Source organism: Rana temporaria, chromosome 12 (genome assembly GCF_905171775.1).
Source record: "Rana temporaria chromosome 12, aRanTem1.1, whole genome shotgun sequence".
In the NCBI taxonomy this organism is placed as follows: domain Eukaryota; kingdom Metazoa; phylum Chordata; class Amphibia; order Anura; family Ranidae; genus Rana; species Rana temporaria.
Genome location: NC_053500.1, coordinates 137,464,792 through 137,480,797, shown reverse-complemented (window position 1 = coordinate 137,480,797; position 16,006 = coordinate 137,464,792). Strand labels below are relative to the sequence as shown.

The following is a 16,006-nucleotide window of genomic DNA, read 5'->3' as shown; positions in this document are numbered from 1 at the left end:
ACAAAGCACTTACGCCGACGTATAACAAGTGACGCAGACGTAAGTGCAAATGTGCGCCGTCGTATCTGTGCGCCAGACCCACAAACAGATATGCGCCTAAAAACAGGCTACACCCCGCCGACGTATCTTGCTTACGCCGGCGTAGAGTGGGCGCACATTTAGGCTGGCCGCATGGTGCCGCTCCCATTGATTAGCCATTCAAACATGCAAATGAGGGAAATACGGCGATTCACTAACCTGCGTGCGCCCGACGCGAGGTGCGCGTAAGTTGTACGTCCGGCGTAAAGTTATTCCCCATAAAGGAGGTGCAACCCGGCAGCAGACATGCAAAGGTCTGCACCAGGGAACACAAGCCGGCGTATTTTGCGTTGGACGTGTGTCTGGCTGGGCGTAGGTTACGTTCACGCCGTACGCAGTGATCCGGCGTAGTTTAGGCAGTTCCGACGTGGTTGTGAGCAGGCGCCGGGGGATGCGTCCACGTCATAGCGCATGCGCAGTTCGTGATACGTATCTGTCTGGTGCTCGGCCCATCATTTGCATGGGGTCACGCCCACTTCCACCTACGCCCTTCGAATCCCGCGCCACGCTGGCGCAGCATTGGGAGCACTGGCTTGCTGAATGCAGTGCTTGCCTCTCTGCGCTGCGTTGGCGTAGCGTACATTAGTTACTCTATGGCAGCGTAATGTACGCTTTGCTCTCTGTGAATCTGGGCCAAAAAATATATATATATACACACACCTATCTGTATACAATGTCATCACATATACACCATTTTGTATACAATGTTATCATACTGTATATGTACTGATCTTTATACAATGTCATCACATCATATACGCACCTATCTGTATACAATGTTACCATACTGTGGGCTAGATTCAGAAAGATAAGCGTATCTTTTTGCGGGGCGTAACGTATCAGATACGTTACGCCGCTGTAAATTAGGGCACAAGTTCCGTGTTCAGAAAGAACTTGCGCCCTAAGTTACGTAATGTGGGCCAGCGTAAGCCCGCCTAATTCAAATGGGGATGATGTGGGCGTGTTTTATTTAAATGAATGGTGACCCCGCGTATTTTACGCTTTTTACGAACGGCGCATGCGCCGTTCGTGAAAGAATCCCAGTGTGCATTCTCGAAATTCCACCGCAAATCGTCATTGCTTTCGAAGTGAACGTAAATTACGTCCAGCCCTATTCGCAAACGACTTGCGCAAACGACGTAAAATTTTCAAAACTCGACGCGGGAACGACGTCCATACTTAACATAGGATACGCCTCATATAGCAGGGGTAACTATACGCCGGAAAAATCCTAACGTAAACGACGTAAAAAAATGCGCCGGGCAAACGTACGTTTCTGAATCGCTGTATCTACCTAATTTGTATATTTGACGCGTAAATATACGGAAGCGCCACCTAGCGGCCAGCCTAAAATTGCAACTAAGATACGACAGCGTAAGAGACTTACGCCGGTCGGATCTTAGCCAAATAAATCTATGCGTAACCAATTTTATGAATCAGGCGCAGAGATACGACGCCGCACACTCAGAGTCTGAATCTACCCCTGTGTGTATATATATATTACACACACACACCATTCTGTATACAAAATAATTAAGAAAATAGTGAACGGCTCCACTTGATATCTTACATGTGCATTAAATCAAACATATAAATGACACGGATCACATAATAATAATTCGGTGTAAACAAAAACATAACAATCATTATTCTCGGTGAAAGAAGAAAATAACGTATCAGTCTACAAAGTCCCGCCCTCTATGTAAATTAGAAGAAAAATTTCCATGCATAAATCTCATAACTGATCGACAATTTCTGTGAAATCTTCCCCACACATCACCCAAATGTGCATCCTCCCTCCCCCATATGTTAGAAAAGCCACACCCCCTGACATGTTGCGTCCCTCTGGACTTTGTCAAAGCTTCCATTGATTCTGTTAAAAAAAAAAAAGCTACCTTTGATAAAATCCGGAGGGACGAAACATGTCAGGTGAGCTTGGCTTCGCTGACGTCGTTACGTTGTTATCAGCAGGGTTTTCTTAATGCATGGGCATCCCTAGGCACTGCCCAGGTGCATGGGGGCCCCATGACAATCTTAAGCATTAAATCACACTTGCCAACTGTCCCGGACTTGCCGGGACAGTCACGCTTTTTATTAAGCTGTCCTGGGATGGCCATGTGCCGGGCAACATCCCATAAACTGTATTGTGCCCATCTGATCCCAGCACTGTGCCCATCTGATCCCAGCTCTGTGCCCCCCTGATCCCAGCACTGTGCCCTCCTGATCCCAGCACTGTGCCCATCTGATCCCAGCACTGTGCCCCCCTGATCCCAGCTCTGTGCCCTCCTGATCCCAGCACTGTGCCCATCTGATCCCAGCTCTGTGCCCTCCCGATTCAACTATTGTGTCCTCCTGATCCCAGCACTGTGCCCTCCTGATCCAACTATTGTGCCCTCCTGATCCCAGCTCTGTGCCCTCCTGATCCCAGCACTGTGCCCATCTGATCCCAGCTCTGTGCCCTTCTGATCCCAGCTCTGTGCCCTTCTGATCCCAGCTCTGTGCCCTCCCGATTCAACTATTGTGCCCTCCTGATCCCAACTCTGTGCCCTCCTGATCCCAGCACTGTGCCCTCCTGATCCCAGCACTGTGCCCATCTGATCCCAGCTCTGTGCCCTCCTGATCCCAGCACTGTGCCCATCTGATCCCAGCTCTGTGCCCTTCTGATCCCAGCTCTGTGCCCTCCCAATTCAACTATTGTGCCCTCCTGATCCCAGCACTGTGCCCTCCTGATTCAACTATTGTGCCCTCCTGATTCTCCTGTGTCTCCTCAATGCATTGACTACAGCACTCCTGATCCCAGCACTGTGCCCATCTGATCCCAGCTCTGTGCCCACCTGATCCCAGCACTCCTGATCCCAGCACTGTGCCCATCTGATCCCAGCTCTGTGCCCACCTGATCCCATCACTGTGCCCACCTGATCCCAGCACTGTGCCCTCCTGATCCCAGCACTGTGCCCATCTGATCCCAGCTCTGTGCCCATCTGATCCCAGCTCTGTGCCCATCTGATCCCAGCTCTGTGCCCTCCTGATCCCAGCACTGTGCCCATCTGATCCCAGCTCTGTGCCCTTCTGATCCCAGCTCTGTGCCCTCCCGATTCAACTATTGTGCCCTCCTGATCCCAGCTCTGTGCCCTCCTGATCCCAGCACTGTGCCCATCTGATCCCAGCTCTGTGCCCTTCTGATTCCAGCTCTGTGCCCTCCCAATTCAACTATTGTGCCCTCCTGATCCCAGCACTGTGCCCTCCTGATTCAACTATTGTGCCCTCCTGATTCTCCTGTGTCTCCTCAATGCATTGACTACAGCACTGGGGACACTGGGGTGGTGTCTCCTCAATGCATTGACTACATCACTGGTGTGTGGAGACCCTCAGTGTAATGACTACAGGATTCGGGACATTGGGGTGGTGCCTCCTCAGTGCAATGACTACAGTACTGGGGACAATGGGGGGGGGGGGGGGGCACCTCCTTAGTGCAATGACTATAGTACTGGGGAAATTTGGGGGGGGGGGGTCAGTGCCTCCTCAGTGCAATGACTATAGCACTGGGGACGTGGATGTGATATGACTACACAAGAGGGATTTGTGTTTGCCAGGGATCGGCCCTCAGAAATGGGGACGCACAAGGACGAATGGCACCCACACCACAATGGTTGTGCCGCATGCAAAGGTGCTTCATGATTTTCCTATATATCGAAGATGATATTTTATTAAACTGCAGCAAATGTAAGCCACCCTTTTTGTTTTTCCACAGCTGAACAGCCTGAAATCCATCTCCAGGGAAATGCGATATCTGGTGACATTCTCGGCTCGCTGTGCTGCCAAAGTGCTGAGCTCAGCGCCTCTGCCCTCTCCTGCTATTCCTAGAGGCAGAGGGACTCTATATTTAGCTTGCCTGTCCATTGATAAATGCCGTCACAAACTCCTAACAAGCTGGGACGATTGTTGGGGACGAACTACTGGCAAGAAGGGTGACATCACTGAGGTCCTGTGTGCCTCGTGCCTCACTGCTGCCACCTACAGCTGCCTGCAGGGTATTTTGAGTCAAGTCCTGTGGGCTGTGCTTCCAAGGGACTCACTAAGTCAGCTGTATGGATAGGAGAAAGTGGACCTGTCAGCAGGGGCGGACTGACAGCTCATGGGGCCCCCGGGCAATAGAAGATTATGGGGCCCCTGGGCTTACAGGTGGCCACCACGCCAGGAGGCAGTGCAGAGGCAGGGCAGCTAAAATCTCAGGATTTTCACATCAAAAGCATGTCGGTTTCGGACATATCAGGGACAGATGTAAAATAAACACAGATTTTTACATACTGTCCCTGGTTTTATTGAGCCTGGCAACCCTGATGGGGCCCCCTAGTGGCATGGGGCCCTCGGGCAGTGCCCGAGAGCCTCAATGGTCAGTCTGCCCCTGCCTGTCAGTAACTTGATAAGTGGCCATGAATCCCGTCTATTCCTGACATGTTACAATATACAGCAACAAGATCATTTTTCAGAAAAGCTCCACCTTTTATCATTAAAAATCCATCTTTAGCTCCACTCAGTGCCTAGATTGAGATGATGTCTTTAGTCTGCTGCAGGCAGAAGGAAGCATTTCCACAGTCTTCTCTCACCCAGTGACTAGTAATGGGCCGAACCAGTGGCGGCTGGTGCTCAAAATTTTTTGGGGGGGCGCAAACAAACTGAAAAATTCAGAAAAAAAAAAACCATCAATTGCAGCTACTGTGCCCACCAAAGCAGCCACTGTACCCCATGTGCGGCGACTGTGCCCCAAATACTTCCACTGTGCCCCATGTGCAGCGACTGTGCCCCAAATACTTCCACTGTGCCCCATGTGCGACAACTGTGCCCCAAATACTTCCACTGTGCCCCATGTGCGGCGACTGTGCCCCAAATACTTCCACTGTGCCCCATGTGCGGCGACTGTGCCCCAAATACTTCCACTGTGCCCCATGTGCGGCGACTGTGCCCCAAATACTTCCACTGTGCCCCATGTGCGGCGACTGTGCCCCAAATACTTCCACTGTGCCCCATGTGCGGCGACTGTGTCCCAAATACTTCCACTGTGCCCCATGTGCGGCGACTGTGTCCCAAATACTTCCACTGTGCCCCATGTGTGGCGACTGTGCCCCAAATACTTCCACTGTGCCCCATGTACGGCGACTGTGCCCCAAATACTTCCACTGTGCCCCATGTGCGGCGACTGTGCCCCAAATACTTCCACTGTGCCCCATGTGCGGCGACTGTGTCCCAAATACTTCCACTGTGCCCCAAATACTTCCACTGTGCCCCATGTGCGGCGACTGTGCCCCAAATACTTCCACTGTGCCCCTTGTGCTGCCACTGTGTCCCCCTGTCCTCTGCCAGGCACTTACCTTGTCTTGGGTGGGTGACGGCGAGCGATGTCCGTGTCATCCATCTTCCCCGACCCCGATTGATTCTCCTGCCCGCTCCTCCTCTCGTCCTGTGCTGTGATTGGACACCTGATAGGCACCTTGTCCCCATGTTAGTGGGGACAAGGGCTTCTTCCCCACAACCCTGAGCGGTGGTTGTGGGGGGTCGACCCTGGATGGTGCCTAAGCAAAGATGGTGGCGTCCTTTTGGAGATAAAAGCAGACGATGGCATTGTCAGGGGGGGTACTGTGACCTCTGTGAGAGGGAATAAATACCTGGAAATGCATCTAACATGAAAAAATATCTGATGACAGGTCCACCCTAAATGTAAAGAAACCAGTATTTATTTAGGTTACCCATAATGCATCAAACATCTCGGAATGTACACAGACATGTATAGTGTGGCTGCACATGAGATTCCTGTGTTCACATACAGGACAGACAAGCCGGGACAAGTCCTCCGCCCCAAAGGTGTCATCAGGTTATCCTGTACTTTCACTACAATGTACACAATACAAGCTTTCCTCCCACAGACCCGACACACAGGGGGGGCTGGGAAAACAGGGGGGTCGCTGAGCCTTCCCACCAGCACAACCATACCGAGCCACATGGGTTTCTGGCGAACGCACAGGAACTGCCCTTTAACCACTTCAATACCGGGCACTTTTACCCCCTTCCTGCCCAGGCCAATTATCAGATTTCAGCGGTGTCGCTCTTTGAATGACAACTAAGAACCAAGCGATTAACAGTGTTTGATCGCTCGGTTCTCGGTGTTAGAGCCGGCGGGGGGAGCGACGCAGGATCCACCTAGGTAAGTATAATTCTGAAAATAAATGAAACAACATACTTCTTTTTTAATCACCACTGTTTTGTTTGTTTTTTGGTAAAACAAAAAAAGACCAAAAATTTAAAAAAAAAATAACAAAACAATATTTTTAGTTACGGTTATAAAATTTTGCACATAAGTACTTTTTGTTCTTCACTGATGAGGCTGCCCCCATACACCACCCCCCCCCCCCCCCCCCCCCCCCCCGCTTTTCAATTTCAGGCCTAAATTTCGGCCTAAACTGGGATATTTATTATAGCAAAAAGTAAAAAAATATTGCGTTTTTTTTTTTTTCAAAATTGTCGCTCTTTTTTTTGTTTATAGCGCAAAAAATTAAAACCGCAGAGGTGATCAAATATCACCAAAAGAAAGCTCTATTTGTGGGGATAAAAAGGAGGCCAATTTTGTTTGGGAGCCACGTCGCACGACCGCGCAATTTTCATTCAAAGCGTGATAGTGCTGAAAGCTTAAATTTCGCCCGGGCAGAAAGGGGGTATATGTGCCCAGTAAGCAAGGGGTTAATATACCAGCTGGATAATGTTCTTTATTCCTTGTCTCTCCCATTCCCTGATTGTCCCCATCTTCTGTATTTCCCCCCCAAGGTGTTATTTTCCCACAAGGGAGTACACTGTGTTAGCCCATTATATCCCTTTGCTGCCTTCCACACTCTCAGCATAAGGTTTAAAGTGGGTCATTTCCGAGGGAAGGGGCAGGTGGCAACCCCAATACTACACCATACAGTCCATGTTTACCACAACAGGGATGCACAGATGTTCCGTGCATCCCTGTGCAGACATTTCTATTGATGTCAATTGCATGGACGCAGTCGATACTCCCAATTTGCCATCCATGCAGGTATGTGGCCCTGAATGCACACTTTTAGCTAGATTCAGGTAGAGTTAGGTCAGCGTATCAGTAGATACGCCGACCTAACTCTGAATCTGCGCCGACCTAAGTTTAAGTGTATTCTCAAACAGAACAGAGATACACTTAAACCTATCTAAGATACGACGGCTTGCGCCGTCCTATCTTAGGGTGCAATATTTAGGCTGGCCGCTAGGTGGCGCTTCCATTGCGGTAGGCGTAGAATATGTAAATCACTAGATACGCCTATTCACGAACGTACGCCCGACGCAGTACAGATACGGCGTTTACGTAACGCTTTATCAGGCCTAAAGTTATTCCAACAAATAGTTGGAATGGTAATGTTAAGTATGGCCGGCGTTCCCGCTTCGAAATTCAAAAATTTTACGTTGTTTACGTAAGTCGTCCGTGAATAGGGATTTACGTCATTTACGTCCACGTCTAAATCAATAGGCCCGTGCGGCGTACGTTGCCGCAATGCACACTGGTAAATGTATGCAGACGGCGCATGCGCCGTTCCAAAAAAATGTCAATCACGTCAGGTCAAGCACATCAACATAAAACACGCCCCCTTAGCCGAATCTGAATTAGGCGCGCTTGCGCCCGCTGCATTTACGCTACGCCGCCGTAACTTAGCAGGCAAGTACTTTGTGAATCATGTACTTGCTTTGCTAACTTACGGCGGCGTAGTGTAAACACGCTAAGCTACGCCGCCGCAAAGTTAGGACACCCTACGTGAATCTAGCTATTTCTGCAATACCAAATTGGGAGCAACAGTTGTGTCTGTGCAATTGATATCAATGGAACGGTCTACACAGGGATGCATGGAACATCTGTGCATTCCCATGCGGGTAAACCAGGCCCTTGCACTGGGGTATGGTGTAGTACACCCCGTGTGAACGAAGCCTTAAAGCGGAGGTCCGCCGCTTTATTTTCTTTTTTAAGTCAGCAGCTACAAATACTGCAGATGCTGACTTTTAAAATAAGGACACTTACCTGTCCGCCGCCTTTTTCGGTAAGGGAATCAGGAAGTCTTGCGGCTTCATTTCCTGGTTCCCATACTGGGCATGCGCAACTCGCACTGCACAATGCCACTGGTCCCTGCTGTCTTCTGGGACCTGAAGACAGCAGTGGGGGGGGGCACTGGACGTGGCTTAGACTGCGGCAGATCTGCTGGGGTCTAGGCCCGGAAGGGTGTGTGAATACCTGTATTACACAGGTACCTGCTCCCCCCTCCCCCTGAAAGGTGCCAAATGTGACACCGGAGGGGATCCGGACAGAGGAGGTTCCATTTTTGTGTGGACCTCCGCTTTAAGTTGCCATTCAAATATCTCTAGGGGTCACCATTAGCAAAATGCATTTACCGGAGTTCTCAGCTTCACCCACCTGCCAGGGAGAGCAAGGATGAGAGGAAATCACATTCTTCACTTTGATTTTATTAGACATCATAAAGAAGCAGTAGAAGAACCGAGACCCCACAATGCTGGAGGGGAAGCTCAGCATGGAGATCTTTTTGTAGGTATTCTTCACAAATAAGAAACTGGTGGGGGATTCAGCCTTCCAGCATCCACCCAAAATGGGAATATCACTTTGGGTGGACAAGCCTTCTGACCTTGCCCAGACTAGGCATGGAGCCATACCAGTATCCACTCTGATGTGTCCACGTGATGTCTGCTGTTACGCGTTTCGTACTTTGTCTTCCAGATTGTCTTTGGCTTTTCGGTGAAACTTTCTAGAAAACATTTCAGACGTGGTTCTCCCACCAGTGGCCGCTTCCATGTAAAGATCATCTTATGACTTTTTCTGCTTTTGTTTGTTCTGCTTCCGGCAGCAGAAGGTCCTCAGCACCGCTCGAAAGATTTTTATTGTTATACACAAAGACACAAATACTGTGACAAGCAGAAAGCCAGTGACATCTAGTAAATGATACTGGTACCAGGCCAGGTCATTGGCTGCAGGCTGCAGGTGACGTGCTCCTTTATGGCGCATGACAAACTCTGTCCAGAACACAGCCAGGTCTCTCGGGGGCACAGGGGTGTCTCGGTGTAACTCAGAAAGGTGCCTCATGGCCTGGCTGTAGGACGGGTCATCAATTACTGTGCGCACTGCATCAAATATATCTTTGGCAGTTAGATCTTGCAGATTCTCTAGAAGAACTGCAGCCCCTCTCGTCTTTAGACGCAGCAGGTTTTCATACTGGTCACCGAACAGTGGAAATCCAACTATGGGGACACCGTGGTACAAGGCCTCATAGACACCGTTCTCGCCTCCGTGTGCCAGGAACACCTTGGTGTTGGGGTGACTGAGGAGGTCATTCTGTGGAAGCCAGTCAACAGTCATAGTGTTATTTCCCAAGGTGTCTAGAGGTTCTCCGGAGTACCGCCAAATGACTCGTTCCTTGAGTTGGGCCAGGCCTGCTGCAAATTCCCGGGCGATGTGAAGAGGAAGCTTTTTAATAATGGTACCCAAGGAAAAGACTACCACTCCTTGCTCCGAGCTGTCCATGAATCGTTGGATATCTTCAGGAAGAGGTTTAGGTGGTCTGCACTGAAAGCCACCAATATACATGGCGTTGGGCATGGTTGGCCTTGGGAACTCGAACACAAAGTCCACTTTCATCAAATAGATATCAGCCCTCTTGTACATCTCAAAAACTCCAATGTCGGTATTGAGATAGCGCTGAGCCAGTTTGTCATAAGCCGGGTAAATAAGGAGGTGGGCGGCACCCAGGTATAGGTAATAAAGGGCCACATTTTTAACTCTTTCGTGGAAGGCCATTTTGTCTGTGACTCGAGAGTTTATCACGGGCACATAGGAAAGCGGAGATGGGGCAATAGCAAAGTGTATATCTTCAGTGGGCATCCACCTCCCGAAAAATACTATGGGAAGCTTCAAGTGGTGAGCCAACATGACTCCAGCCACATTGTAAGGATCGGCCAGTATCAAGTCAAAGCCAGCATTGGTCAAACGCTCCATGACCTCTTTGTTCTCAAATATTGCCCCGAGGGCAACTGTGGACATCTGAGTCCCAGTCTGAAGGGCTCCAATAAACTCCCAGGCCACAGAAAAAGAAGAAGAATGTTTGGCGAAAGCTTGATGAAAAACCCAGTTCATGGCATACTCCTCGAATTCCTTCCGACTCATTATTTGTGTGTCAGACATGGGAACGTTCTCCACCTTGAAGTGTTCTGATGTCTCATCAATGTACAAGCTGTTAGAGGGTCGGATGACCGTCAGCTCATGTCCTCTCTGGATCAGCTCCATCATAAGGACCTTGATATTAATCCAATGACTTCCTTCCACGGGTATAACCAGGATCTTCCCAGCCTGTGCTGCGCTGAAGAACAGAGCACATGACAAAAGGCAAATACCGAATGAGGGTGCTGCGTCTGCCATGTTGGTGGAACTTTATGCCTTCCAGACAGAGGAGTCTTTAGGAGATCCTGTACTTCCTACTACACAACGTGCACGCCGAATGAGGATTTATGGGAAGCCAGCTTCAATGTTTAGTGCAAAGTCACCCTGATAGGGCAGTCAGGCTCCTCCCTCCACTTCTATATGAACAGTTTTCCGCACTTCTTCTACTATCCACAGCACAAGAATAGCCCCGGCTTTGCCAGTGGTGATGTTTCAGAATATCTACTTATCTTGGAATTGTTTACTCTCAGCACATTTTTATGCTTCTTTCAAGTCACTCCGGGTAAAGTCTGTACTTTACCCCTCATGTATTTGAGACATTATGACATTCATGAATAGCTCGAGGTTTGTTCTCCCTTTGAGCTACTGCAATGCCTTTGCTCACCTTGGACTTGTGAAGGTAAAAAACAAAACACCTCTTTTACCAACGAAACGCAGAAGTACAGACAACTTTTCTGGAAGTTGCAAGTTCAAACATTTGTGGAATTTACTGTTATGCCGCTGTATTGTCACAGTTTGCTGCCTACAATGCTCCGGAAGTCACGTGGCGGCCAACTGCGCATGGGCGATGCGTTCCAAACGCAAATGCGATCCAATGGATTCACGACAGTACACACCAGTGAAACCTCGGTCGGCATCCAGGCTCTTTCCTTAACATCCCCGTGGATTGGAGGATGTTAAAAAAAGAGCCAGGAGGCAGAGCGAAGCGTGGAGGTGAGGCCGACTGGCCACTTTCCTCTAAATCCACATCGCCCTGAATGACGGGTTCGCTGGTGTGTACTGTCGTAAATCCATTGGAACGCATCGCACTTGCGTTTGGAACGCATCGCGCATGCGCAGTTGGCCGCCACGTGACTTCCGCAGCATTCTACGATAGGCAGCAAACTGTGACACTACACCGCGTACACACGATCGGATTTTCCGTCGGAAAAATCTTGGATGTTTTTTCCCCCCGAAAGAATTCCGCTCAAGCTTGGCTTGCATACACACGGTCACACAAAAGTTTTTTGAACTTTCGACCGTCAAGAATGCGGTGACCTACAACACTACGTTGAGCCGAGAAAATGCTTCCAAACATGCGCCGGAATTGCTACAGACTCTCAAATTTTTTTGGGCGGAAATTCCGACAGAAAAAGTCCGATGGAGCCTACACACGGTCAGACTTTTTTTGTCAGAAATTCCGACCGTGTGTATGGGGCATAACACTTTTCTTTTAACTGCTTGCTGACCAGCCACCGCCATTATACTAAACAGGCACAAATAAAGAGTAAAGAAAACAAACAATAACATATTTTGTTTATCATAATAATAATAATAATAAGAAGAAGAAAATTCTAAAATAATCAGAATATATATTTTTTATTATTATTATTATTATTAATAATAATAGATTGAGCTCACATGGTCAACTTTCTACTCTTGCAGCTTTAACACGGTATTGTCATTTTTAATCATTTCAAATAATCCATGGTGATCAGGCAGGTCTTCCCCCCCCTACCTACAGAAATGGGAGGAAGCTTTGAATAAGATACTGTATTTATTGGGGTATAACACTCACTTTTTTACCCTGAAAGTAAAGGGTAAACTGTGCCTGCGTGTTATACGCAGGGAGCTGTGGAAAGTTTTTTTCCTGAAACTTCCCTCTTAGGCTTCATTTCCATGGACGTTTTTACAGCCACTTCTTTTTAGCCTTTTTTACAGCTTAAAAACGCCTGTCCATGTTTAAAAAAAAAAAAAAAAAACAGAGCTCAAAAATGCTGGAGCAGCGTTTTTGAGCGTTTCTAAATGTTTGGCGTTTTTACAGCTCTAACACTGGAGCTTCAGAACGCACTGGTCCAGCTTAAAAACGGCTCAGCCATCTACAGCTCAAAAACGTCATGGTGGGCATGAGGCCATACACTAAAATTGAGAGCTGTTTTTAAGCTGCAAAAAACGCTCAGAAAAGTGGCTGTAAAAACGCCCAAAAACATCCATGGAAATGAAGCCTTAAAGTTAGGGTGCGTGTTATACGCCGATAAATACGGTAATTTCCCAAAACCAAAAGGACCACACATTAACGCTCACCCATCCCATAAATGCTCCATTTCCACTAAATGGCATTTTTTTTTAGCTAGAAAATTCTTTAACCCCCCCAAATAAAATATACACTATATCAGGGGTCGAGAATCCCCGGGCGCCAGGTCGCAATTGCGACAAGAAATTGGGACCTGGCGCCCGCGGCGGCCAGTAGTTGAGGTCGCGGCTTTGCGGCCTACAAGGCCGCAGCCTCAATTACCGGCCACGGCGGGGGCGTACGGAGGTACAGGATCCTGTGTCTCCGTGTAACCCCACATCCCCCGCCGCGCGTTTGCGGCGGGCCCGCGACGGCCGGTAATTGAGGCCGTGGCCTTGTGAAGTCCCTCTGTGAGCTGGCGCCATCTGGTGGTGGCCGTTGGCATTACAAGTTAAACAGCAATTCTAAAAGTGTAATTTTTCACTGCCATCTCCTTCCCTCTAATTAGAACGCCCAAACATTATATATATTTTTTATTCTAACACCCTAGAGAATAAAATGGCGATCGTTGCAATACTTTCTGCCCACGCCTTATTTGCGCAGCGGTCTTCCAAGCGCACTTTTTTTGGGAAAAAATACACTTTTTTAATTAAAAAATAAGACAACAGTAAAGTTATCCCAATTTTTTTTTATATTGTGAAAGATAATGTTACGCCGAGTAAATTGATACCCAACATGTCACGCTTCAAAATTGCGCCCGCTCGTGGAATGGCGACAAACTTTTACCCTTTACAATCTCCATAGGCGACATTTAAAAAAATTCTACAGGTTGCATGTTTTGAGTTACAGAGGAGGTCTAGGGCTAGAATTATTGCTCTCGCTCTAACGATCGCGGCGATACCTCGCGTGTGGTTTTGAATACCGTTTACATATGCGGGCGCTACTCACGTATGTGTTCGCTTCTGCGCGCGAGCTCGTCGGGACGGGGCGCGTTTTCTGGCTCCTAACTTTTTTAGCTGGCTCCTAGATTCCAAGCAAATTTGTCAAACCCTGCACTATATTACCAAAAGTATTGGGACGCCTGCCTTTACACCAGGGGTGGCCAACCAGTGGCCCGGGGAGCCCTCTGATGTGGCCCGCGACCTCCTGCTCTGGAATTGTGGGTTGGCAAGCCCAGATCGCAGGTTGGGACCCGCCATACCACAGCATCAGTGTTGTGAATAGAGCTGGTGGACGGTGGTAGAGGAAGAAAGGGGCTGCAGAGCAGAGCCCCATAAACCAATGCGTCCTCTACAGCGTCAGCTTTTGCCACAGGTGGAGTCTATGGCAAAGTTCAGCTAACCCGCAGAATAGACACAGGTGCACTACGCTGCACCCGCGGTGTGGGTAAACCGCAGCACATCAGTGTGAAAGCAGTTTTAGGCCCTTTTCACACGATCAGCCCAACCAACTGGGACCCTTAAAGTGGAGGTTCACCCAAAAAATAGATTTTTAACATTACATTCAGCCGAGTTGTCCTAATGACAATCGGCTGTTTTTTTTACCCGTACATACCGTATTTCACCGCACCGACTCTCGGCTTCTTTCGGCAACTCGTGACGCGTAGTATGCGACGGTCGGAAGCCTGTCAATCAGATAGGAATGCCCAGTCCCAGGGAAGACATACCCGGAAGCGGCGGTAAAATACGGTATGTACGGGGGGGGGGGGGGGGGGGGGGGGGGGAAACAGCCGATTGTCATTAGGACAACTCGGCTGAATGTAATGTTAAACATTTATTTTTGGGTGAACCTCCACTTTAAATCACCTCTATAGAGAAACAGATGTCTGTTTACGCTCACCTACCTCCAATCCGAAAAACAGAAGGGAATTTTTTCCCTTTCATTTGGGCAGATCGGAGGGCCTATAGAGTAGCCGTGACCTGTCATCCGCCTGCTCCACTCATTGTGGCCCTCGACTGGTTACCAAGTTGCTTAAGTGGCCCTCACTCTTCAAAAGGTTGGGCACCCCTGCTTTACACGCACATGAACTTTAATGGCGTCTTAGTCCGTAGGGTTCAATATTGAGTTGGCCCCGCCCTTTGCAACTATAACAGCTTCAACTCTTCTGAGAAGGCCGTACACAAGGGGGTAGATTCAGGTAGGGCTGCGCACTCTTACGGAGGCGCAGCGTACCGTTTTAACGCTACGCCTCCGTAAATTACTTGCGCTACGCTTCATTCACGAAGCAGTAGCTCCGTAATTTGCGCGGGCGCTCCGTAAAACTGGCCAGCGTAAGCGCGCGTAATTTAAATGATCCCATAAGGGAGGGGGGGGTTATTTAAATTAGGCGCGTTCCCGCGCCGAACGTAGTGCGCAAGCTCCGTCGGGAAACTTTCCCGACGTGTATTGCGGTAAATGACGTCGCAAGGACGTCATTTGCTTCAACGTGAACGTAAATGGCGTCCAGTGGCATTCACGATTCACTTACGCAAACGACGTAATTTTCAAAAATCGCGACGCGGGAACGATGGGTATACTTGGCATCGGCTGCGCCTGCTAATAGCAGGAGCAGCCTTACGCAGAAACCGACGAACGCAAACGACGTAAAATTCGAACGCCGGGCGCGCGTACGGTTGTGAATCGGCGTGAGTATGCAATTTGCATACTCTACGCTGACCACTACGGGAACGCCACCTAGCGGCCAGCGTAAGAATGCAGCCTACGATACGACGGCATAAGAGCCTTATGCCAGTCATATCTTAGGCTACAGTCGGCGTATCGAGCTTTCTGAATACAGAACAGTCGATACGCCGGCGCAAATTAGCAATTACGCTGCGTATCTATGGATACGCAGGCGTAATTGCTACCTGAATCTACCCCAAGGTTTAGGAGTGTGTCTATGGCAGACACGGCTTGAGCCATCTTGCTTTGCATGTAATGAGTCTCATATATTAGTTTCACCTTTTTAAGTTGCATTAGTGAAATAAATGAACTTTTGCACAATATTCAAATTTTTCGAGTGTTACCTGTAGAACACCTGCTGGTGGCACTGTGGTCGAGGGACGTGAGGGGTGCAGTTCCAGTGTCCACCAGCAGGTGTCTCCCAGCAGTCAGTCTTTACCTCCCAGCAGATAAAATAAGGCGTTCAGTTCAGCAGTATCACAGATCCTCAGTGTTGACCCAATGGCATCCTAACATGATGAACTCCAGGAAAATTATAATTAAAGAAGGACACCGTGGAAGAGATTAGCGTTGAAGTTTTTTTATTTGTAAACAATAAGGAAATTACATAAAATCTGTACAGAATGAAGTCACAGCGGGGTGCACATTAGTCAACCCTACCAAGTATTAAATTATTGGGACTTGTTAGAAGGAAGACTATGGGGATTCGGTCACCCTCCAAAATACTGCAGGTAAGTTCTATACTGCGAATCTATACAGCAACGGAGAGTGGAGGACAT

General features: G+C 48.7%; 1 protein-coding gene across 1 annotated transcript; it reads right to left on the bottom strand.

Annotated features, from left to right (window-relative positions):
- Positions 1-8,571: 8,571 nt before the first annotated feature.
- LOC120918979 (UDP-glucuronosyltransferase 2A2-like) lies at positions 8,572-10,707 on the bottom strand. The gene has a single exon (XM_040330897.1). The coding sequence runs from the start codon at positions 10,550-10,552 to the stop codon at positions 8,948-8,950; it is 1,605 nt and encodes a 534-aa protein (XP_040186831.1). The 5' UTR covers positions 10,553-10,707; the 3' UTR covers positions 8,572-8,947.
- Between the last annotated feature and the right edge of the window lie 5,299 nt (positions 10,708-16,006).